This window comes from Triturus cristatus, chromosome 4_1 (assembly GCF_964204655.1).
Source record: "Triturus cristatus chromosome 4_1, aTriCri1.1, whole genome shotgun sequence".
Lineage (NCBI taxonomy): Eukaryota > Metazoa > Chordata > Amphibia > Caudata > Salamandridae > Triturus > Triturus cristatus.
Window position 1 is genome coordinate 11,513,432 of NC_140585.1, and position 24,682 is coordinate 11,538,113.

Here is a 24,682-nt window from a genome sequence, read left to right on the forward strand (position 1 = left end):
CGAGAGGACGAGGCATGGGCAACGCTACTGCATGACATTAACCCTAATGACAGTGAACGCTTCTGGGGAACTGTTAACAAGATAGTGCGCCCACACCATGGGGGAATTGCTTCTTACATTCCGGAGGAGACCTGCGTAAACTTTCAAAGAGACCACGTCAATCACCAAACCTGGCAAAAAGGTCCAAGGGGCCAATTCAACAATCACACCGTGCAAAGAGTGATAAGCCAGACATCCAGGAAAACGGTAGAGTACTGCACCATAGGAGACCTACCAGAGGATGACAACGTCATACCCACGCTGGATGCAGCTGACGCACAGGAGTATGAAGCCACGGCCTCAAGCATACACGGATAAGGCAACAAATACAAAAGGAAGAAAGGAGGGGGCCCCGGGCCCTAATGGCATCCCACCAGCGCTTTTCACACAAAGGGCGGAGGGCTGGGCTGGAATCTAGGGCCCTCTGTTTCTGGAAGTTAGATCCCTTGGCATAACTCCAGCTTCCTGGGAAGGCTCAACGATCTCTCCAATCCACAAAAACAGTGATAAGTCACTACTACAAAACTACAGCTTGGACGTCTTAATCGACAATGAGGCAAAATATTTTGCAGGTACTGTGCTAAAGGAACTTACACTTTGGGCAGCTAGAATGCAGTAATTCCATTTAACCAGGCAGAATTCTGCAAAACCTCTGGCACAACAACAAACATACTGGCCATCTCACTACGTATAGATGAGGCAAAGGCCTCTAATCTCCCGTTACACCTCTGCTTCATCAACTTTAGCACGTAGGCAGGGCAAGGCTGTGGGGCAAGTTGACCCACTGGGAAATTCCCCAACCTCTACTAAACATGTAGAGGGTCTCCATACAGACACATGGGTACAAGTGAAACTAGGAGCAGGCACACACCTTTCCAAGCGAGTACCAACAACCAAAGGCTTGAAGCAGGGGTGCGTGCTCGCTCCCACCTTTTTCAATCTATTTCTGCCCAACTTGACGCAGGAACTCAACATCAGCAATCTCCAAGCGTCTAGGCTGGGAGGAAAGACCTCAACGAGTTTCCTGTATGCTGACAATGACGTTCTGGTGGGTCACACCCAGGTGGGCCTGCAACATCTCCTTAACAAAATGCAGGGGTCTGCTATGGAGAACAGCCTGAAGGTCAACTATGAAAAAAACACGAACAATGACAATCAACAACAAGAGAAAAAGGCCACAAACCTGGGCAAGACACAAATACAGCCGGCAGACGACTATAAGTACCTTGGCATTGTTATCGACAAAGAAGGTATCTTTTTCCAACAGAAAGAAGTCATCAAAGGAAAGGGCTGGCGCTAGCAGTAACACTGAAAAACCTCAAATCTAAACTGACGGAGCCCACACTAAACCACCCTCCTCAGGATTGCACAAGCCAAAATACTTCCAACAATCACCTGAGGCAGCAAATCCATGCAAGGCAGAGACGCCACGATACTGGACACCACACTAGTCAAGGCATACACAATCATGTTCAGCCTCCCAAATTATACCTCACCAGCTCAGATACGGTTGGAGTTCGGCCTATCAAAACAATCCTTAGCCAGGCATGGAGCTTATATTATCTGCTGGAATAAGATCACAAATGCTGCTCCAAACACCTTAAACCAACCACTATGGCGTGAACTACTATGGTGGGATACATCACACACAAGAAGCTAAACCCAGGAGTCCCTAGCAACAACTGGGCTGTCTCATCTCTGGAACACGCACATGCACCATGCAGGTTTAAAACATCTGGTCTGGACAGCAATAAACAGCTTTCACTTGTGGAGGACAGGGTTACCTTCTCAGCTCGAGCTCTCTCCTGGATGACCTTAAATCACGATGAAGCTCTCGCACGTCAAAAATATTGTAACCACAGTTACCCTAGATCTATTAAAACAAAACTCCAGGGGCATCGCCTGGGAATACTCCCATGTGCTTTGAACCTTCCACCATGTTTGAGGGGCCTGACAAACTTCCTGCTGCTTATGCAGCAATGGAAGAGAAGACCTGCTGCACCTTCCATGTACTTTCTAGGAACTGCTGGAGGAAAGAAGGCAGCTGCTCACGGCTCCTTTTAACCAAGGAGGCAATCCTTCCCGGAGGTCAGCAGCGCTGGCCTGCTTCAGGCCCGAGGACCCAAAACTAAACTGCTAGTAGAAAAGAAAACACCACTGAAAGGAATAGGTACATGGTCGCACCAGGCCCTGCAGAATCAGAGCAGCAAAGCATTGGTACGGACTGATCGCCTCCCCCTGCACAAGGAATGAAAACACCAAAGACAGCAATATAGACTCTAGGTAGCTGCAGGTTTAAGGACTTTGTAGCTGTTAATCACTGTCCACGAGTGAGATCTTTGGGAGAATCCAGTATCAGAGAATGAAGATTTGCTGCTTTATTTATTGCTAGCGTGATAGTTGAAATCATTGGTACAAGTTGCTTTAAGTGCTTTGTGCAAAAATTGATTGGCTGGCGATTTTCTTTCCTTTTCCAGTTCCAACCACAGTGACTCGTTGAGGCTACTCTCCTCCACATTTTGTTTTATCCGGTACCAGACCTTTATATATGTATAAAGTCTACCCAATGATTCATTCATTAACCCAAATTCTAGGCGCATTTGTGCTGGCGAGGCGGTCGTGGGGAGTCGGAAAACCTTTTTGTAAATGCTTGTTATTTAGAATCACTGAATCTTTCCATGCATAGCCGCGCTAGCGTAAGATAAGGTTGGCAGGGGTTTGGCGGCTATAATCGACAGGAGCGGCCGTAGTGATGGTCCCTCCAGTTTTTTTGCCAATGACCTGAAGGCAAATGTTAAGGCCCTCACTCTCTGTGCCATGGAGTTTTACTGGTCACGAAGGGATAACTTATCATCTATATAACGTCCCAGGTACTTATAGTTGGATACGTTCTCCAATAGTTTGCCTTCTAGCCAGATGTTGTATCGTGGGGCGAGCCGGTTAGTAATAAGCATTGTTTTTGTTTTGGACATGTTAATTTCCAGCTTATTTGTGGACAGGAACTCAGAAAGTTCGATTAATAGCCTAGTCAAACCAACCTTAGTTAGACTTAAAAGGACAATGTTAGAGATAGTTCCAATCCCCTTTCTGAAGCCTGTTTGCTTTTTTGGAATCAAGTTGAGTTCCCCTGACCAGTTGACCAGATCTTCAAGGATTAATGAGGAAAAATATTTAGCTTCAACATCCTGTAAGGCGACTAGCCTGTAATTTGAAGAGTTAGTTCTATCTCCTCCTTTATAAATAGGGTTATAATGGATCCTTGCCAACTGTCAGGAACTTGATTGCTGATCTTAACATCGGCATAAGTGAATACTCCAGATTCCATGACCTAGGCCTCATAACAGCAAAACGGCTGATAACTAAGAGGTGGAAGTATAAGGACCCACCGGAAGCATCACATTGGGTGAAATCCTTAGAGGTCTGGGCGCAGGCAGATAGTACCACCCTACACAGGGAAGAAACGGCAGGGCTGCGAAAATATCCTATTGCGCATACCTGGGATTGTGAGATGGACTAAGCCACACCCTATTTACAATACTAAGTTAGCATAACCGAGATCATAGTTAACAAGCAAGCTTGTTGTTTTTGCTGCGCTGCACACGGCACTGTTGTTATGTGTTGTTCATTTTGTAAAATGCGGACTCGTCTTTGCCCTACAGAATAACAAACGGTTGTTATACATTCTTAACCGTGAAATGTGCCCTTGGTCTGTACATCATGCAAAGAACGCGTCTGGGTCACTAGAAGGTACAGTGTTGTGTTTAGATTGATCGTAGACACTTGTTAGACATATCATGCATACAGCTGCCAATGTTTGAAGGACGAGCGTCTTTAATATTGCAGAACAGTTTGGTTTTACATTCATTCGAACAAGAAGAGCTGATGTATGCTGTGAGAGCTGATCCTTTGATGTGATTCTACTAAGCTGATCTATACGGTATGGGGTCCCCCCTGTTAGCCTAAGAGACCTTCTAATAGTCTAATAATAATAATGTATTAGATTATAGTGAAAGGAGTGTGGCCGTATACCACTGTCATTAATAGTATGATTGCTCCTTTCATTATATATGGTATCGTAATAATGCTCATGATTCTGATCTGTATTGTTAGTCTGCTAGTGTTAGCCAAAGTACTGCATCTTGGGACGCGAGGTTTATAAAATAAACTCTTTAAACTTTACCGTGTCTGTATTATTCAGTTGTGGACTAATAAATAAGTACGAACAGGTATTTCAGATTCCCACCACTCCTGAGAAATATCTAAGTCGCTTGTTCTGGTTTGTCTATACATTGGGACCACCTAGCTAGATCTAGGTTAACGAATGAGATACTAAGCTAGTCGGATTAGGGGTTCTGGGTTCTGAGGAGGATTTTCTGGTACACCACAATTCTCTGAGGTCCTGGTCTCCTGCGCATAGTTCTGTGCAAAAGCAGAATCCCTGCAACATGGCGCACCTAACGTTTGGTCTTAACGTCTGAGACGCTTTAGTAGTGCTGTTTTAGTCCACAACAACCCTCACACTCGTTTCCGGAAAACTTGAGTGATGGTTTAACCTACCTAGGTTTAGACTAAAGGTTCTATCAAGCTTGAAAATTAAAAAGGTTATAATTTTTGAGCCCAAGTGCTACTGAGTAAATCGCTGTTATTCTTTTAGGAGTCCTTATGGCGGTTAATATTCCCGCTCATAGTAGGGTTCCCCTGCGCGCTCATCTGAGGGCGTATGGGGTACCTGATGACGGGATGTCCCTAGTTTTTGTGGTCAGTGCTGATACCACCTACCCGTATGAGTTGTTTTACTCATGGGTGACCTTTGCGGAGGTGGATGCAGACGATAATTTGTTCCACGAATATTCAGCCTCAGCTGTACCTGCGGCTTATGCCCCATATCGGACTCTGGAAATTCCTATTACTGCCTAGCAGCATACAATTTGGTTTAATGGCGCCCTCCCCCATGAAGTTGTACCGGCGAGAATGGGCCTGTTATCAATTGCGGGAGCTACATGGCCGGTACTGGCCGGATATACTCCACACCCACGCTACCTGACGGTGGGAGTGGGTGATTTACGTACACTACACACTGCCCTGATTACGATCCATAGGGCTTTAGTGCAGTATGTGTCACGCACAGTTCAGGTGGGAACACCTGCGGTTGCTGGACACGGGACGGATCACCATCACGCGGTGGTGATAAGCCCTGTTATGGTTAATGCGGTTGTCGGCAAGCGCCCCCTAAGTAAGGATGAATTTCCTTACTGGCTTGCAGAAACATTTGATCAATTGGAAGCCGTGTTTCCAAACACTACACCTGTGGATAAACACAGGATACTCACCATTACTTTGCCCAAAGACCTGGTCCCTGAGCTTGTTGATTGTGACAATTGGGGCAAGATCTTTGCGGCGACATATTCGAAGTGCTACGGCACTCCGTCTATGGCTGTACTACCCTCCGTCATCAAGAAACTTCAAGAAAGTCATGGTGCGGAGGCAGCTATTGAGTTGGGAATGAGGCTTGTCGACAGTTTCGATGTGGTTTGTTCCATGGTAATGGGCAACCTCAAAGGAGATGCCATGCAGTTCCAAGTTGGCAATATGCTGGAGCTTCTGGCTGATGAAGACAAGCCTCGGCAATTCGCAAAAATTATTGCGAAAGCCTACAGGATGGTTGGACGTAGTGCCTTAGGTGTAAAACCCACCATCAAAATTCCAGATGTAGTACAACAAACTAAGGTGAGTTCGTCTACAAAAGACGAAAAGCCCAACTTTCCTAAACAAAGTTGGCGAGCCAAAAAACAAGAGAAGCAGCAACAGAAACAGGTTTCTCGCCCTGCCTCACCAGTTCAGTCGTACAGTGAACGCACTTATGATTTGCGCGATCGTACTCGTATTAAGTCACCTGATAGGTTTCAGGTTTCTGAACAACGCTCTCCTCGTTCTTCACAGGAAACATCGACTTCGCACTCTGGTGGTGGAGAGCGTGGAAGAGGAAGGGGCACTCAAGGTCGAGACCAGCCCCGCCAGACTGACGGTAAAGGCAAGCAGGAAGACGCTGCCAGACCGCGTCCACCGTTTCAGAAAAAGAAAGTTGCTGCTATCTCAGCGAGATATGCCTCAGCTGGTCAGGACACAGCTTCGGAACCTGACATGGGCACTAACGCTGCTAGACAGCGCGGCGGAAGTTACAGTAGTGCGGGAAGCATTGCGTCCATTTCTGGAGGCGACAGCAACTGATATATATGTGACAGTTGAAACTGCTGATACTCGCATAGCCCCCCAGAGAGATTCTTTGAAATAGTCCTTAATATTGAGGGTGACATACAACGCAAAATTAAAGTGGTTTTTTGGGATACTCTTACCACCACATATGATATTCTTTTGGCGGAGAAAGATTGGCCTCCGGCTTTCATTTTAAACGCCCCTATGGGAGAGGAAGTTATACTTCCTTCCTTTGGGCACGCGGTGCCCACGGAGGAGTCTACTAGGTTGGCCGGGGAGTGGGCGCAGGTGCTTGCGCCTGCGTTATATCGTAATCAGGTTGGCTGGGACAAATGTTCTCCCAATCATGAGATTCCATTGCGATCCGATCCCCAGCCTCAACCCCAATATCCCATGCGTCGCGAGGCTAGACCTCACGTCGCGTCAATCCTTGAGCAATTGGAATATCAAGGAGTAATTGAGACGTGTGTCACCCATGAATAATCCTTTATTCACTGTAACGAAGCCTGACGGATCGTACCGCCTAGTTTTGGATTACTGGCATTTAAACTCACATTGCCGGACGTGTGCGGTACAGAATACTCATAGTTCGGCTCTCGTAGATAGTCTTGTGAGAAAACGTTTCAAAACTACGCTCGACTTATCCAATGGCTTTTATTGCCATAATCTGGCCCCTCTTAGTTATGAGTGGACAGCATTTACCTCGGGTGGTAAACAAAAATTGTTCAAGAGGCTCCCGATGGGCTATAAGAACAGCCCTGGAGTTTTTGCCGCTCGCGTGGTCTCTCTCTTAGAGATGGTAGACCCGGAAGCGTACTCGTATGTCGACGATATCTATCTGACAGACGACGAGTTGCTTCCACACCTTGCTCGTGTGGATAACATAGTGACTATGTTTGCAGACTTCGGTTACAAGTTTAACTTTAAGAAGTCGCACATTTTCCATTCTGGGCCGCATCACTCCTTCTCCCGCCTGGACTACATACTGACTCCATTGCAGCCTGATATGGTGATACGGGAGGCCCTGCACATGGCGCGAGGGATCTCCGATCACTCACCAGTTTATGTACATATTACGATGGGTCGAGGGCGGGAGGGATGCGTGTTGCCAATTCACGCCTGGTACCTTAAAAATGAGGACCTCAGGGAAACACTGACCCGTTCTATAACGCGATACTTCGAACAAAATGACGGATCGGTTGACTCCTCCGTTACTCTATGGGAGGCTTTTAAAACGGTGCTTAGGGGGGAGGCCCTATCGGCTATCTCCGGCAGTCGTAAGGAGAGGGAGGCACAGCTGACCTCCGTGGAGACTGACCTGCTGGCAATGGAGGACGAGGTGTGCTCTGACAGTGACCAGGATGCACACCATCGCTTGCGACTCAAAACTGCGGACTATAGGGAGTTGGTCACGCAGACAGCCCAAATGGTGGCCACCCACAAGGCGGGTAGGATATACGATCAAGGCGACAAGCCGGGTAAGCTCATAGCCTGGCTGGAAAAAAAACAAAGGGCCTCCAAAGTGGTACCAGAAATCGCAACGGCGGCGGGGACCATGGTTACGGAGCCCCGCGACGTCACCGCGGAGTTTGCGAGACACTTCCATCAGGTGTACAGTAGGGGGACGGATCACTCCGAGGAGGACTCTGTGGCCCTCCTGCGGGATATTCAAATGCCCTGCCTGTCGGAGGCTGAAAGAGATACACTTGAGGCCCCGCTAGCCACAGCTGAACTAGAGCGTGCGATAATCGACCTACGCCCGGGTAAAGCCCTCGGGCCTAACGGACTCCCGATTGAGCTTTACAAGCTAAAACCCGACGCCCTTGGTGTGCACCTCCAACGAATGTTTGAGGAAAGCAGAGCCAAGGGAGTGCTGCCGCGAGACCAGCTTATAGCCACTATTGTGGCTATCCCAAAAGAGGGAAAGCCGAGGGAGCTGTGCTCCTCGTATCGACCGATCTCGCTACTCAACGCGGAACCAAAAATACTGGCAAAAACCCTTGCCAACAGGCTGCATGCGGTTCTCCCTGCGCTGATCCATCCGGATCAGTCGGGCTTTATGCCCCACCGAAATACGGCTCTCAACATCCGCCGCCTGAACGGGGTGCTGGGGAGGTGCCACACCATACGAGAGGACGCGGTGGTGGTGTCCCTTGACGCCACCATGGCGTTCGACACCCTCGAGTGGCCATACATGATGGCTGTGCTCCGTAAATTGGGCTTTGGCCCCCTCTTCATAGCGTGGGTGCGTCTGCTCTACTCTGAACCCTTGGCGCAGGTTGTGATTAACAACAGGGTCTCGGAGGTTTTCGAACTAGAGAGGGGGACCAGGCAGGGCTGCCCACTTTCGCCCCTCCTGTTTGCGCTCGCCCTCGAGCCTCTCGCGGCATGGATCAGGCAGGACGTCTCCCTTGTGGGGATGCGGTGGGCAGACGGATGGGAGGACAAAGTCTCATTATATGCTGATGATATCCTCCTCTACTTAACCCAGCCGCGGAAGTCCATCATTGTAGCCATGGACATAATTAAAAGCTTCGGGAGAAATTCGGGGTTTCGCGTCAATTGGGGCAAATCCCAAGTTTATGTCCTTTATGGCGGCCCCCCCAGGCTTCCCGTGGACTGCCCGCTTACTATTGCGGAGGACGGGTTCCGGTACCTGGGAGTTTTTATTTCACTCGACAAAACGCTCACATACGAGAGGAACTTACTGCCACCACTGCGACGGCTTCAACGGGACTCCAATGCATGGCAGAAACTCCCATTATCCCTATTGGGCCGCGCGGCCCTCTTTAAAATGTTTGCGCTCCCGAGGTTTATTTATGCCCTCCAAAACTATCCAGATCTAGTGCCGCACTCCTATTTCATAGCGGTAGAGGCGGCGCAGCGGTCCCTCCTATGGGCAGGCGCACCTAGGATTGCGCTGAACAAGCTCACACTTGGATGGTACGACGGGGGAATAGCCCTACCGGACATCCGCAAGTACTATTGGGCAGCCCACTTGTCGGCGATTAACCAAGGAACGTATAGGGACGGCAACGACCCCGCTTACGGGATGGACCGGTGGCTGCTCCCCGGTGGGAATTACGAGGTCGCACTCTATTCCAAACCCGGGAAATACAGGCTTACGGGGCCAACGAAACACTCAGTGCAGATATGGCACGCGGCACACCGCAGGCTCGGCTGGGCTACTACCCTGACAATGGCAACTCCACTATGGGCCTCTGAAAGACTGGGCAGCCTGGGACGTACGAAGGGTTTCCGGGAATGGGACCTTATTGGTATCTCGCAGGTCAAGGACCTGTGGGGGCCAGAAGGGGTTAGACCCTTTGCATACCTGCAAGACACGTACGAGTTGGCGAACACCGAATATTTTCGATATTTGCAGATTAGACACTCCCTCCAGGCTAACATACCACCGGGAACCAAGCCTCCACAGGCATCCCCTCTCCAAGATAGACTGCTCGCAGGCTACATGCCGGAACATGCCATTTCACTTACATATAAGAAATTGATCAACAATCCTCCGGACCCCCTCGAGTCCCTCAGGGAGAAATGGTTAGCGGATGGTCTAGAAATAGATACTGAGGAATGGGTGGAAGCGCTAGCATCCCCGAGGGAGGTGGCGATATCGGCGAGACTCCGACTCATACAACTAAAAATACTACACAGAGTTTATATATCATGCACTATACTGCAGGCGATGGGACGGGGGGGGAGGGGCTCTGCCGGAGGGGCTGCGGGGAGATTGGTTCGTTCTTCCACATACTGTGGGAATGCCCGGGGGTGCAGAGATACTGGAGGCGAGTGGTGTCATGTATGCAGGAGGTGTGGGAGGTGGAAATACGTGGAGGCCAAGCGTTGCCTTCTGAACATTTGGGACCCCACGGACTTACCTGCAAGGGGGAAACTATGGGTCGCACTTGGGCAAATGGTGGCAAAGAGAAATATCGCACACCTTTGGGGGGCACCGGCTCCTCCTAAGTTAGCGGATTGGCAAAGAGACATGGACTGGTGTATGCTGCAAGAGAAAACTGTGTACACAGTGCGGGGGTGCCCTCGGAAATGGGGGGAAGTGTGGGCAAACTGGAATGCATTCAGAGGTCACATCTGTGAGCCACCGCAGGCCCGCCGGCCCGGCACGGAAACCAGGGACTAACGAGACACCGCTTCAATGTACTAAATAAAGTATACTGGCCTATAAATGGGCACTTGTAACAACAGATACAGGGAAAGGGTGGTAAGTGAAGTGACCAAGTTGATGTTTCTTTGGTTTTTGCAAAATAAAAACAGATTTGATCAAAAAAAAGAAGTCGCACATTGCTGAATTTACAGTGTTGTTCTTGGGGTACGAACTCAATAATGAAGGTCGAGGCTTGGCACCGCAGTTCCTTGAGAAATGCGCAAACCTTCGTATCCCTACGACACTGAAAAAACTTCAATCCTTGCTGGGTTTTCTGAATTTCGGTCGGTCCTACATTCCTGATTATGCCCAGCGTATCAAGACACTTTATGCCTTGATACAACCAACTTATACCAGATCTTGCTGGCTGCCAGAGCACTCGTTGGCATTATATACTTTGCAAACTGATCTTCTTACAGCTAAATATCTAAAAACTCGTGACAACCACACCAACCTGGTCATTAGAATTGTTCCAGGCGCGGAAGGTTTCACGTACTTAACGTTCAATGAGGGTGACACAGTCCCCATTGCTTACAAATCTCATCTGTACACTTCGGCTGAGCTGCGATTTTCCACTGTTGAAAAAGTCTTGACAGCAGTTCAGATGGCGATCCTGAAAGAACGAGCGCTATCACAAGGAAAACGCATGCTGGTGGGAACACCGTTTCCTGCTCTTGAAGCAGTCACGAAGGCTAGTGTACCAAATTCTAAGGCTTTGCATCCAAGGTGGATACAATGGGCGACCTCCTTAGCTTCGCCTGACGTCGAATACATCTTTGACGCAGCGTTGCAGACTGAAGAGAGTTTGGAGTATGAATTCGTTCATCCAGCTCCACAGTCATTGCGCCCTATCGAGGAATACCATTGTGTCATATACACTGACGGGTCGGCGCAGCCCGCAACTGGATCAAGGCACGCTTATTCAGCGGCTTGCGCAATTGTAATCGGTACTTTCGTGAATGGAGAGTTCAAATCTGATGCAGTGCATACGCAGTCATTGGGTGATTGTACCGCGCAACTGGCGGAGCTACGTGCTCTGGTGCTTGCACTTGAGTTTGCTGATCACCGAGTCACTACTCTTATAGTGAGTGACTCTTACTACTGTGTTCAATCTTACAACGACAATATACTTTTTTGGATTATGAATGGTTTTCGTGACTCCAAAGGTTGCTCAGTAAAGCATAAGACAATTTGGGCTCGAGTGTCAGAACTCAAAGGGAGTTTGCCACTTGTGGATGTAATTCACACTCTTGGTCACCAACGAGTTGGTGTCCATGCTGTCGGTAACAGTTTGGCTGACGAGGCAGCTAAAACAGCAGTGGCAACATATTTAGTAGCAGCAGTTACAAGATCAAAATCAAAGATAGATGCAGACTTCTTAGCAGCTATTGCGGCATCAGAGACAGGGAAAAACTTCCCTAGAGGTTTCCCTTCTCGATACCATTATCACTTAAGTCCTGATAACGTCCCGTTAGTGAGGATTAACGACGTTGGTGATAGATTGATTCCCAACGCGGACTGCAGACCAAATCTGATAACAGCTGCCCACGAAGGTGTTGCGTCTGCGCATGCTGGAGTGTCAGCAACTGTCTCTCTTTTGCAGCAACGCTATTGGTGGTACGGTTTGTATAAACAAGTGCGGGCCTATGTACTTGATTGTGACATTTGCCAGCAGATCAAACCTTCTTCTGTTGCGCGTCCACCTCCAACGCAGCTGCATATATCTAATCAACCACTAGCGTGTGTTTATTTAGATCACTGCGGTCCTTTTACCTCTGATACTGCGTACAAGTACATCTTGGTTGCAGTGGATTCGTGCACACGTTTTCTGTGGGTGTGGCCACAAAGGAGTGCTGATGCCAGGACTGTCATCAAAGCATTGCGTGTCTTTATAGGGAGTTTTGCGTGTGGTACCCTTCACTCTGATCAGGGCCCGGCGTTCGCCTCTAAGGCTTACAAAGAGGCTATGAGAAGTTTGGGGGTCCAAGTCAAATTTTCGTCTCCATACCGGCCTGAGGGCAATAGTGTTGTGGAACGGATGAACCGTGACCTAAAGCAATCGTTGACAGCCAAGGTGTTAGGTACAGGCCGGAACTGGCTTGCCCACTTGTATGACGTCCAACGTGCACTTAATAATCTCCCTAGAAGGTCTCTGGGTGGGAGGACCCTTTACATGATGCTCTTTGGAGTGAGAATGTTTGTTCCGGACCTTGATGGTCTAGACATGGCGGCGGCTGCCGCCCCTTTTGACCTCGATGACCACTGTGCTGTATTGCAGAATCTACAAGAAGCAAGAGACACTCTAGCGAAGGAACACGTGCCCTCTACATCTGAAGAAGCGCTCCTGATTCCGGTGGTCGGCTGGCTGCCTCGAGTTGGTGACCTGGTCCGTGAGAAGGTGGAGAACAAGAAGGAGTTTGGCCCCTCTTATCGTGCACCAGTCCCAGTGCTTGGAGTATTGGGTACACGTACAGTTGTTTTACCACCACTTCCTGGTCGCAAAGAAAAAAGGTACATTTCAATTAAAAATGTCAAGCTACACAGGGTGGCCGATTCTCCATAGTATGACACCTTCGGTTTCCTGCCCTTCGATGCTGAGAAACTCTGTTGTGGTGCCACCCTCTGTCATCGTGCCTGAAGTTTCCATTGAGATGATTACAGTTACTGATCCGCCACCTAATGCTGGTGGTTTGTCCGCTGATCCTGAATATGCTTATCCTACAGAAGTCGCTTTGCCCCATTTAAATACAACAACACTTGCCCAGTCCCAGTCTTCCTTTGAAACTGAATCATTGACTTCCACTGTCCCTTCCAAAATCTCTATATTTTTTGCCTGGTTCAAGAGACATTTTTTGGTTGCACCTTGGACTTACATCTGGTTGGTGCTGATTTGTATTTTTTTATTCATGACAATTGGCTTTGTGGTAGTGTTTTTTAGACTTATCAATGGACACTACCTGAATGAGCGTTCTACAATTCAATTAATTGATGGAACTTTGGCCCCCCATTCCTCATCACACATCATGAAAAGAGACCAGACGTTTGTGAACATCACCGCCTGGCCTGTACGTGATGGGATTGCTTGGGATGCAGTGAACTTTCAAATTCATGGTCCCACCGAAGTTATTCATGTGCCAACTGTTTTTCGTGTTTCTATGGGTGATGTAGTTAAACAAAACATCCGCTCAGATGATTGGGATGTACAAGCAATAGAAGCACTGTTTTCTGATTTAAAATATTATGCTGCATTTGATGCTGAAGATCTGTATTTAAATACTGCAAACTATGAGGAGCAGTATTGTTTTCAACATTATGGCACACATTTCCTACACAGAGCAAATACTTTCAGAAATGTTGTTAATTACACCCAATGGGAACATTGTCCTGTCCCTATGCCTGGCAGCTCAGCCACTTTGTTGAAAAAATTCACATATTTTTCGGATTTTAGTGTGTCAAACCCTGAGTCTTTTTACTTTAAGGTAGCGGGAGAACCCTCTTCTAAAGTCAGACTGACACACACAAAATTATTATATTCCAAATCCTTTATGGAGGAATTGCCTATTGGAGGTTATGACGTATGGAAAGCTACTATCGATCTTAAATCGGTTTGGGGAACTAAACCGTGGCAGGTACAAGGAACAGAAGCTTTACATCGTGCCTGTCTTATCCCTAACCATATTTTATTTTTAAATTCATCTATTTTTCAGACAACCTGTTTTGGATTGGCTATTGTGAGAAGTTGGCCTGATATGTAGTGCTCACTATTCTAGTGATCACTGTGTATCATTCCAAACGACCCTTATTGATGATTGGTTGTAAGTCAACCTTTTAGACCAGCTATCCTAGTAGCGTGGATACGAGCAGTCTTAGGCTAAACTCTAGAGGGCGTGTTAAGCCAGCTGTTTACCATCACACATACCCCTTGAACACCAAGTGAAAGGACACCACACAAGTTGTTATGAAAATAAAAGGATATTTATTTATAACAAGACTACCCTGGCTCTTTATGAGTCAGGGAGCTAAGCACACTACAAAACTCTTAGGAAAATACTTCAGTTGCACAATTTACACAAATGCCCGAGGGGCACGAGAAACCACCTACACTAACAGTGAAATGCGAATGGTTAGAGTCTGGAGATACTGATCCCGGAGTGATCCGATCAGTGGGACTAAACGAAAAAGGAACTGGACACTTGTAGGGCGAACCTGCGATGGAGCACCGAGATGCTCGAGTTACCTAGCCCGGAGGCTGCAGCTGCGTGAAGTTCGTCAAGATGTCGGGAGTCCTCGTGTAGTCTCAGGAGCCTGAAAGAAGAAGTTGCTGGCAGGCGACCAGTGACGATGTTCAGAGCGATCCAAGCCTAGATCGGTGGTGAAGGAAAACCTGAAAGCAGAGGGGACTCAGTTCTCAACCGCTAGCCAGCGATCGTGTGGGTACCAGGAGGGTACCGGCTGAAGTCACCTCGACCAGGTGAGTGGGTGACGTCGGACTCGGCTGTTCCTCGGACCAGGAGGCGCGGCGGCGACCAGGATGGAGGGCGAGCTGTCCCACGAAGGTGTCTGCTGTCGATGATGCTGGGCCCAGGAGGGGGCAGCGGATCTTGGCAGTGACCACCCAAGCGGGGGAGTCAAGATGGCGTCGGGAGTGGACCAGGAGGTCCGGGGTACTCCTCTGTTGAAGGGGAGCAAGAGCCAGTCTGGAGCAACCAGACTAGTGATGAAACAAAACGTGGTGCGTCGTGAAGCGGGCCACAAGCCGGTCGGCAAGTGGTCGGACAACGCGGTGAACAGCAAGGAGCGGAAGGGCCCCCCATGCAGATCTCGTGGATGCTGGGGAGACAGACTTCGATGCTGGAGCTGCTCAGGGTTTAGGGCTTCTCAAACCCTAGGTGCACTCACTCGAGGGTCCCTCGGTGGGCGTGCTAGATAAGCGTCGTGCAGGTCCTGAAGATAGCCGGTCCCGCAGGTCTCGTCACACCTACGACTCTCAGCTGAGCTGATGAGGGAGGTAAAAGGTCAGAGATGGCAGGGAACTCGGGTCTCGTCGAGCTGGGCAGTCTTGATCCGTAGGAGAGACTTACAGCAAACCGCAAGCGCTTAGGTGGTGCCTGCTGGTGCAGGGTGGCTACTCCTTAGCCACAAGGGAGAGTCTTCAGAAATAGTCAAGAGTTCCTTTCGTGGAAAGTGGTTCGTGATTCGGAGGTATCCGATTATCTGATTATCCAATTTGGGAAGGGGACTCGCTCCTACCTTTATTCTAAGAAAAGGGGCTGGCCCGTGACTAGGTTCTACCTATGGGTGGAGCCAGGAGGGGGGTGGTTACACCCCTATCCTTTGTCCGGCATCGCGCCAGCTCAGGGGCCGGTGTGCCCCCGAAACTGGTTTGAGCCGGGCTATGCACAGTGAGCACCGGGGTGCCACTTGCAGTCACCTGCCTTTCAGCCCTGCCCACCTGGGATACACAAACCCTGTCTGGGACGGTGCTAACACCGCCCTCGACAGGAAACCCTTTGTCCAAGCTCCCTTTGCTGGAAGGTCCCCCAGCAGCGGGAGGTCAGACATGTGTCTGGTGGCAGCATCCATTTTGTGATGCTGAGGCTTGAGTCAACTTTAACCGGGGTTCAAGGTTACTTCCATGTCGTGTCCCTCTAAAAAGGGGGGGAATGCCAACCCCGTCACCAGGACTGGCGAGGGGTTCGTATTCCCATTCGTATGACACCTTACTCGACATGTGTAGGTGATGCGAGGCCAAAGTTAGCAAATAACCGCTAGGATTATAAGGCATTAAAAGTAGTTGGCCCGCGTCACCATGGAACGGCTATTAGGACTTGGTTCCACAAGCCGTCGACGGGCTCAGCTCGCGCCAGAGCACCGTCCCACATGATCCCCTGCACTCTGCCTTCAGGATTGATAAGGCCTGCCATAGGAGTGACTGATAGGAACCCATGTGTCCATGTTAGGGTTTAGGTGTAGGAATACTACACCTACAGCAACGGGTGATTACACCACGTGGCCCCAGCTGTCGTGCAGCCAGTTGTGTCAGATTTGGGCGGCCATTCCAGGGGTGGCATAATACATGCTTCAGCCCCTGGTAGGCCCTGGGTACACCGATGCCCTGGATACCTGTGGTATGCTGAGACAGGGACTGACAAGGCGGCCCAGTTCTAATTAGTGGATGCACCTAACGTACATGTGTGTTAATTTCGAGAGAGAACAGCTAGGCTGTGGGTCTGATTGGCAGGCCCACAGCCGGAGAAAGTCGTAAACCAATGAAGCAAAAGCAAAAAATCTGGGTGATCATAGGATTGCAGACCCTACTCTCCTACAGCTATATCTAAAAAATTAATTTCCCCCTCGATCCCTGATCTGGGCGCTTATCCTGGTTGGGAAAATCACTCAGATCTGTCCCTTACTGGGTTGCAGTCGCTTGTTTCCAATGGCACCTTCAATATTTCAACATTGAATCCTGAGGGTTGGCTAGTATGGCAAACAAGCTCAGATTCCTGTCAACGTCGGTTTCTGGATTTGACCCCGGGGTATACACAACTTAGGGTTGACCCTCGTTTCACATCTTCACACACGGTGACTACCTACTCTGTAGGTAAGTTATGTCAGTCATGGCTGCAACATTCCACCTTAACTTCAGTTAAACTTCATTTGTCACGTTTAAATGAAAAAATAGATTTGAATGATTTCATTAAGGGTCCTGTTAATGGTAGATCTAAACAATGGGCTTATGCTATTTACAATGAAGTTTGGAAGTTGTCGCAAATTGAGGCTGCTTCTAGACTACGTGCTATTGACCAGGCCAATATGGAAAAAGTATTGGCTGTGATAGATAATAGTATTAATACGTTGTCTTCAAGAATTTATACATTAGATAATATTGTTTCTTCTGTTGTAGACATTGTGCAAGATGATGTATCTGTGTTGTATCATGGTCAAAATCAATTGCGTTCAATTATGCAGTTTGCATGGACATTGAAGGCAGGGAAAGTCCCTTGGGATTACATGAATATTTCATCGTTGTTCCTTCCATTTAATTTGACTGACAAGCAGCAGTTCATGTCCATGAAAGATGCTACTTATGCATTGCTGCACATTGAAAAATTAGAACATTTACCTTTTTCTGTAGCTGAGTTAAATTCAGCCGTGTGGTTAGTACACGGATTAGTAACTTTACCGTTCAGTTTGTTCAAGTTTAGTTCGTGTATGAAACATTATGCTATCGGCAGATACGAACAACTTGGTGATGCGTTTCTGCATGAAGTTTGGTCACTTCCGTTCACTTACAGATGCGTGAGAGATGGCAAGGAAGTTTACTTAAAAGGTGAAGAATGCAGTTCCGCTCCTGATCACTCTGTTGTTTGCAGACATATACAATTACATGGCGCTTGCAATATACACGCTCCTAATTTAGCTTGTGTCTTAAAGGGGATTCCAATGCCAGTTATAACGTCTTCTTTTAAGCTGCTTGCCAACGGTAGTTATTTGCTTTTAAATAGTGAAGCTTGCTGTGGGATGCTAGTGGGTATTCCTTACATAGTGACTGTTACACAAAACGTAGTTTCCTGTAATAACGTCCTTTTCCCACCCCCGCAAGGCCGACTCGATATATCCATCTGGCCAGCGATTCCAACCTTGAACGCGGAGTTCAATAGGATGAGCAGAATAAGGGCTCTTTTGTCTAAAAAGGAGGTTGCGTTAACTTCATCCCGTGAAACATTTCTTCTTAATGTTGCAAACACACGCACTGAGGTACAAGCTCTTTTAAATACTGACCTTCCCCTCCATTTTGGAACTTTGATTCAAACTATCTTTAATGCTTCGTCTACGACTGGCCTTGTTCATCTTTTTTAAATTGTGGGCTCCGGCCTCGTGACATCTTTCCAGACTGTTTTTGGTGTGATCCCCGCATTTTTACATTCTATTTTTTCAAGTGTCTTCGGAGGGTTCCCCTTGCTCCTCGCTTTGGTGGCTGGGATCCTTTTGTTGATTTGCGCTCTTCGCTATGGCTGCACACCGGGAGCTGCAAGACAGAATGCTGCGCTTGCTCCATCTTCGTAGCCGGATGCTTGATTTCTACGGCACCTTACCACTGGCGGTATTAAGCGTCAAGTATGGATTGTCTTTCCGGTTTCCCTTTTTTACGTGTGTGCAACCTGTTTTTCATTGCCTAGATTGTCCCTTCCAATGGGCTCTGGACTTGTGCCTGTCACACTTGGCGTCGCCTGACCCGGATTTTGATGAACTAATGTGTCCCTTAGTGGCTCATGAATTCGACTGTTCTGGTGTCGCATTTATGGCTTTGGGTGCGGCACACGGAGTCCGTGGAAATTGGGATATCGGAGAGGCAGCTATTGATTTCCTTGAAAGGAGTTATATTGAGGAGGCTGACAGTTGTCCTATCATGGTGCTGGATGCTCCGATAATTGACGAACATGTATGTTCCTTTCACTTGCTCAACTGGATGGCTGATACTTTTGCGGGACGCTCCAATGATTTCCTCTTGGAAGCAGTCGCAACTTACGGTGCATATACCTTCATGGATTGACTGATTGACATTGTCAATGCAGCTTGCATCCAGAATTGTTCAATTTCTACAAAAATTTTGCTTACCTTTTGTCACAATATTTTTTCATTTTTTAAACGAACATTTTTTTTATTATCGGACTTTACACTTATCTTGTATGTCCTTGAGTCCGTTCTAAGTCACTTGAACTCTGCGTTCTTGATAAATGTATCCCTATTGGTTAGTGCTCCGATCATGGGGGGGTGTGAGATGGACTAAGCCACGCCCTATTTACAACACTAAGTTAGCATAACCGAGATCATAGTTAACAAGCAAGCTTGTTGTTTTTGCTGCGCTGCACACGACACTGTTATGTGTTATTCATTTTGTAAAATGCTGACTCGTCTTTGCCCTACAGAATAACAAACGGTTGTTATACATTCTTAACCGTGAAATGTGCCCTTGGTCTGTACATCATGCAAAGAACGCGTCTGGGTCACTAGAAGGTACAGAGTGTTGTGTTTAGATTGATCGTAGACACTTGTTAGACATATCATGCATACAGCTGCCAATGTTTGAAGGACGAGCGTCTTTAATATTGCAGAACAGTTTGGTTTTACATTCATTCGAACAAGAAGAGCTGATGTATGCTGTGAGAGCTGATCCTTTGATGTGATTCTACTAAGCTGATCTATACGGTATGGGGTCCCTCCTGTTAGCCTAAGAGACCTTCTAATAGTCTAATAATAATAATGTATTAGATTATAGTGAAAGGAGTGTGGCCGTATACCACTGTCATTAATAGTATGATTGCTCCTTTCATTCTATATGGTATTATTATAATGCTCATGATTCTGATCTGTATTGTTAGTCTGCTAGTGTTAGCCAAAGTACTGCATCTTAGGACGCGAGGTTTATAAAATAAACTCTTTAAACTTTACCGTGTCTGTATTATTCAGTCGTGGACTAATAAATAAGTACAAACAGGTATTTCAGATTCCCACCACTCCTGAGAAATATCTAAGTCGCTTGTTCTGGTTTGTCTATACATTGGGACCACCTAGCTAGATCTAGGTTAACGAATGAGATACTAAGCTAGTCGGATTAGGGGTTCTGGGTTCTGAGGAGGATTTTCTGGTACACCACAATTCTCTGAGGTCCTGGTCTCCTGCGCATAGTTCTGTGCAAAAGCAGAATCCCTGCAACAGGATGACATGCTTAAAGCCCTTACACGCTCTGATACTGCATTGCAGACGGCACCTATGCAACGCACGGGAACCAATACCTGACATATCACCCAGGAGTAGAAGACACTTCACAGCCTCATGATACCTCAATACTGGAGGTCGGTTAAGCCTCAGACCTCGCATTCCTTACAGAACATTACATAGACATGGCTCTTACCACGCGATATTCTAGTATCCCAACAGCAGAATATACAGTAGGAACAGCAACCCACACTCGCCACCCAAGCACAGGCCTAGTCAAGATAACATTTTATGATATTCTACATACTAGCTGCATGTATCTTCAAACGATTGATTTCTCTTATTTGGAATTTTTTCCTTTTCTTTAGGTTTTATTAGATGTGGTTAAAATGTTATATATACTAAAAGAAAAGGAAAACAGATATCTGATATGTCGCACTGTATGTGATAATTTCAAAGATCAGTGACGTACTAACAATATGCTTCTGTTTACGATGATATACTTATACATAAACGATTGCAGTCATGTAAAGGTGCATTCTGTAGACACAATCCGCCCCTTGATTGGAGACGACAGCATGTACAAGTTATAGATACTAATGATACTTTATAAATGTACAAATAATTCCGCACCATGGATGCACAATATCTCAGAAATAGTGAGTAAGTAATATGCAGATTGGTGTCCACAGTGGCAAAAATGGATAATATTGATATAGATGCAATATGTATTTTCACTTGAAATTTATGTAACAATAAAGAAAAAAATGTATAAAGAAAAAAAAAAATAGAGCTTTCCTAAGTGAATACTCCAGTATTCAGAGTCACATTTGTAGGTGGCTTGCGGAATACCATTGGGGCAGGAGCCCCGTCATTTTTGCCTTTATTTATTATATTGGTTATGTCCTCTGTTGTGTAGTGCGGGTGGTTTATTAGTGGGACCCATTCTTGCACTGGTACCCGAGTTGTGCCCTTTGATAGAAATTGACAGCAGCCTATGTCCAGTAATTGTGTCTTATTTGAGACACATGCTTTAGATTGTTACAGCTGAACGCTAGATGACTTTGGTTCGAATTTCTGCGTGAGAACGTTGGCCCATTCCTGCTCCTGAACGTTTGACATTAAGAGGTTTCGATGCCAAAATGTATTCAGGTTTGGATTCCTTACGCTGTAAATTAACTTAGACCAAAAGCTCTCCGTTTTCACTTTTTTGAATTTCCATATCTTCTTTTTATATTGTTTTATTGATTGTCGAAATGTTTCCCATGTCATCCCTGGTCAGCCCTGTTGTTGAGGCTGAACACAGACTAGGATTTTTATAACAGGAACTGCAGATTACTTTGTCTTACCCAATGTAACTGTGCAACAGGAAACAGTTCCGTCTCTAGACTGCGCATGTCTGCTATTCTCAATGAACACCACATCACCTGCATCCGACTAGTACGTGTGATTCCGGCCAGTAATTCCTCCCATGAATAGCGCTATTTCCTGTTCCTCAGCCTGGAATGGGGACGGACAAGGAAGGACGAGAGCTACTGGCCTGCTTGTCCCATGCAGAGTCCCATAACCAGGCCTGTTTCTGCACAGGAAGGATGCAGTCCTGTGTGGAACCAGAAAAGAGTGCAGGGACACATCTGCACCCAGCGTACTCAGGGGGTCAGTATCGCTCAGGGGGTTCCACCCAAACCATATTAATCCCCTCGAAGACTTCCTAAAATCTACACATGTGCATTTTGGAGAGGTTACATGTGATAGCATGCACTCTGAGTGTCCATGTATAGCGAAACACATACCTGGGATGGCTTTGCACGGCAATAAATGTGACAGTGTTGGTCCTGTCTCCATTGAGTCTGCGGGGGCCTCTTCATCTGCAGTAATGGTCTCCAGTTCTACGCATGATGGGGGCACAGGCTGACCCCGCTCTTCAGGACAGCGCAGTTCTGCCTTGCAGTTCTGATGTTGATGCTGTGATTCAGGGTGCAGTAGCTCGAGTATGCAGCTCTGATCTGAACCCTGTGCAGCAGTACAAGCTGGTTCTAGCTTGTAGTTCTGATTTGAATCCTGCTCCTCTGGGTGCAGTGGTTCCACCGTGTAGCTCACACCTGGTTCCTGTGCTTCAGGACGCTTTGATTCCAGCTCTTGATCCTGTGCCGCAGTGTGCAGTGGTTCCACCGTGTTGTTCCGCGCTCAACCCGGTGCATCAGCACAGGTCTGTTCCAACTTGACTTTCTGATCTGGTTCCTGTGCTTCAGGGCACATTGATTCTAGCTCGTAGTTCACTTTTGGATCCTGTGCATAAGGAAGTTTCTGCTTCAAGCATAGGTGTTGCTGTAGGCACTGGGTTTGTTGTGACCCCAAGCCATCAAAAGACAACAGCCCAGACTCTACGTGTTCGTCTGATGACATCCCATCAGCTGACACGGGTTGTAGGCTGCGGTTCTCCTGGGGATCTTGGAAATCAAAACACATCAATTCTTCCTCCAAGGGATCATCAGGTCCCTTCCCATCTGGTAGTGCGGGTTGTATACGGTGGTTTTGCCGTGGTTCGCGTCCATCGGGAAATAGTGGGCGTGGGCAGAGGTTCTGTTGTTGGTCACAGCTATAAGTAGACAATGGGGATGGTTCTTGCTTCAGGGGTTCATCTGGTTCCCTCTTTTCTGGGAACGCTGACTGTACGCTCTGCTCTAGCTCTAGTGCCTGGCCAACAACAAATTCCGAGGGAGGACACAGGTCTGCCTGAGGGCATCTGGATAGAGTATAATCCTGCTGTAGTCCATTTCCATCTGGAAACCCAGGCTGCATGCACTGGTCTCGCTGCGACTCGTGTACATCTGGAAACCCAGGCTGCATGAGCTGGTCTCGCCTCGACTCATGTACATCTGGAAACCCAGGCTGCATGCGCTGGTCTCGCTGCGACTCGTGTACATCTGGAAACCCAGGCTGCATGCACTGGTCTCGCCTCGACTCATGTACATCTGGAAACCCAGGCTGCATGCACTGGCCTCGCCTCGACTCAAGTACATCTGGAAACCCTGGCTGCATGCCCTGGTCTTGCTTCGACTCGTGTACATCTGGAAACCCAGGCTGCATGCACTGTTCCTGCTGCGACTCGTGTACATCTGGAAACCAAAGCTGCATGCACTGGTCCTGCTGCGACTCGTGTACATATGAAAACCCAGGTGGCATGCACTGTTCCTTCTGCAACTCGTGTGCATCTGGAAAACCAGACTGCATGCACTGTTTCTGCTGTGACTCGTGTACATCTGGAAACCCAAGCTGCATGCGCTGGTCTCGCTTTGACTCATGTACATCTGGAAACCCAGGCTGCATGCGCTGGTCTCGCTTTGACTTGTGTACATCTGGAAACCCAGGCTGCATGCGCTGGTCTCGCCTCGACTCATGTACATCTGGAAACCCAGGTTGCATGCACTGGTTTCGCTGCAACTCGTGTACATCTGGAAAACCAGGTTGCATGCGCTGGTCTCGCTTTGACTCATATACATCTGGAAACCCAGGCTGCATGCACTGGTCCTGCTGTGACTCGTGTACATCTGGAAACCCAGGTTGCAAGCACTGGTCCTCCCGTGGGTCACGTCGATCTGGAAACACTGGCTGTAGACAAAGGTTCGGCTCCTCTGGACGCACTTGAATATCGGTCGGAAAAGGGAGCACAGAGTCCTGCTTTGGTGCATGCCGATCAGAAAACACCAGCTGAAGACACAATCTCGGATCCCCTGGCCTGTCCAGTTGAGGTGTCGCAGGAGACCGGCTAAAAGCACAATCTCTAATGCTCACTGGACAGACCACCTCCAAAGACACACCACCATTATCTAGGTAACCTCGATCCTTTTCTATCCAGATTTTCTTAATCAGCCCAGCGACTCTAGAAGGGACGTCCTCCACAGAATTCAGCAAGTTATCCAGTTTGGCTTCCAACTCCTCCAGCATGGATAAAAGGATAATGTGGGGCAGGTTCTCCGATAGCGGTTCCAGGACCTGGTCCCTCTGAGCATCATTTCGGGATCCTGAAGCTGAGACGTCATAGAGAGGTAAAGATGGAACTGTGGCTCTTACGGATTCACGTGAACACTGCGCTGTCACTTTGTTTCCTGGAGCCCGTCTTCTGCCCATTCTGGTACTTTGATTTTCAAGTCTCAAGTGTCTGCAGAGGGGAGGAAAAGAGAAAAGACAACACATTATCACAGGACAGCTGGGTCAAAATATTCCTGATCAGAGAAAATTGCGACTTTCTAAAACCTGAAAAAAATTAAATCATTAAAATTTAACAATATCCATAACATAGTTCATCTATTATGAAAGGCACTGATTTGAAATTTGTTTCCAACGCTATGTCTGTTCCTTGGTCTGCTCAAATTGCACATGGTTATGAAAGAAATAGAATATTGTAACTGCCTTGCAGCAATCGAAGGTTTATAGTACCCTAGCAGACAAGACTGCGCTATCATCCTCACTTTAACTGTACAGCTCTCTTTTGCAATATTCAGTTAAGTGACTGAAGCATGCGCCAAC

General features: G+C 47.6%; 1 protein-coding gene across 1 annotated transcript in view; it reads right to left on the bottom strand.

Annotated features, from left to right (window-relative positions):
- Positions 1–24,682, bottom strand: part of LOC146839296 (uncharacterized) — a 400,042-nt gene that overhangs the window by 314,340 nt on the left and 61,020 nt on the right. The window contains 1 exon segment of the mRNA XM_085650764.1: positions 21,597–24,314. Within this exon segment, the coding sequence (XP_085506890.1) occupies positions 21,597–24,283 (2,687 nt within the window). The 5' untranslated portion in view covers positions 24,284–24,314.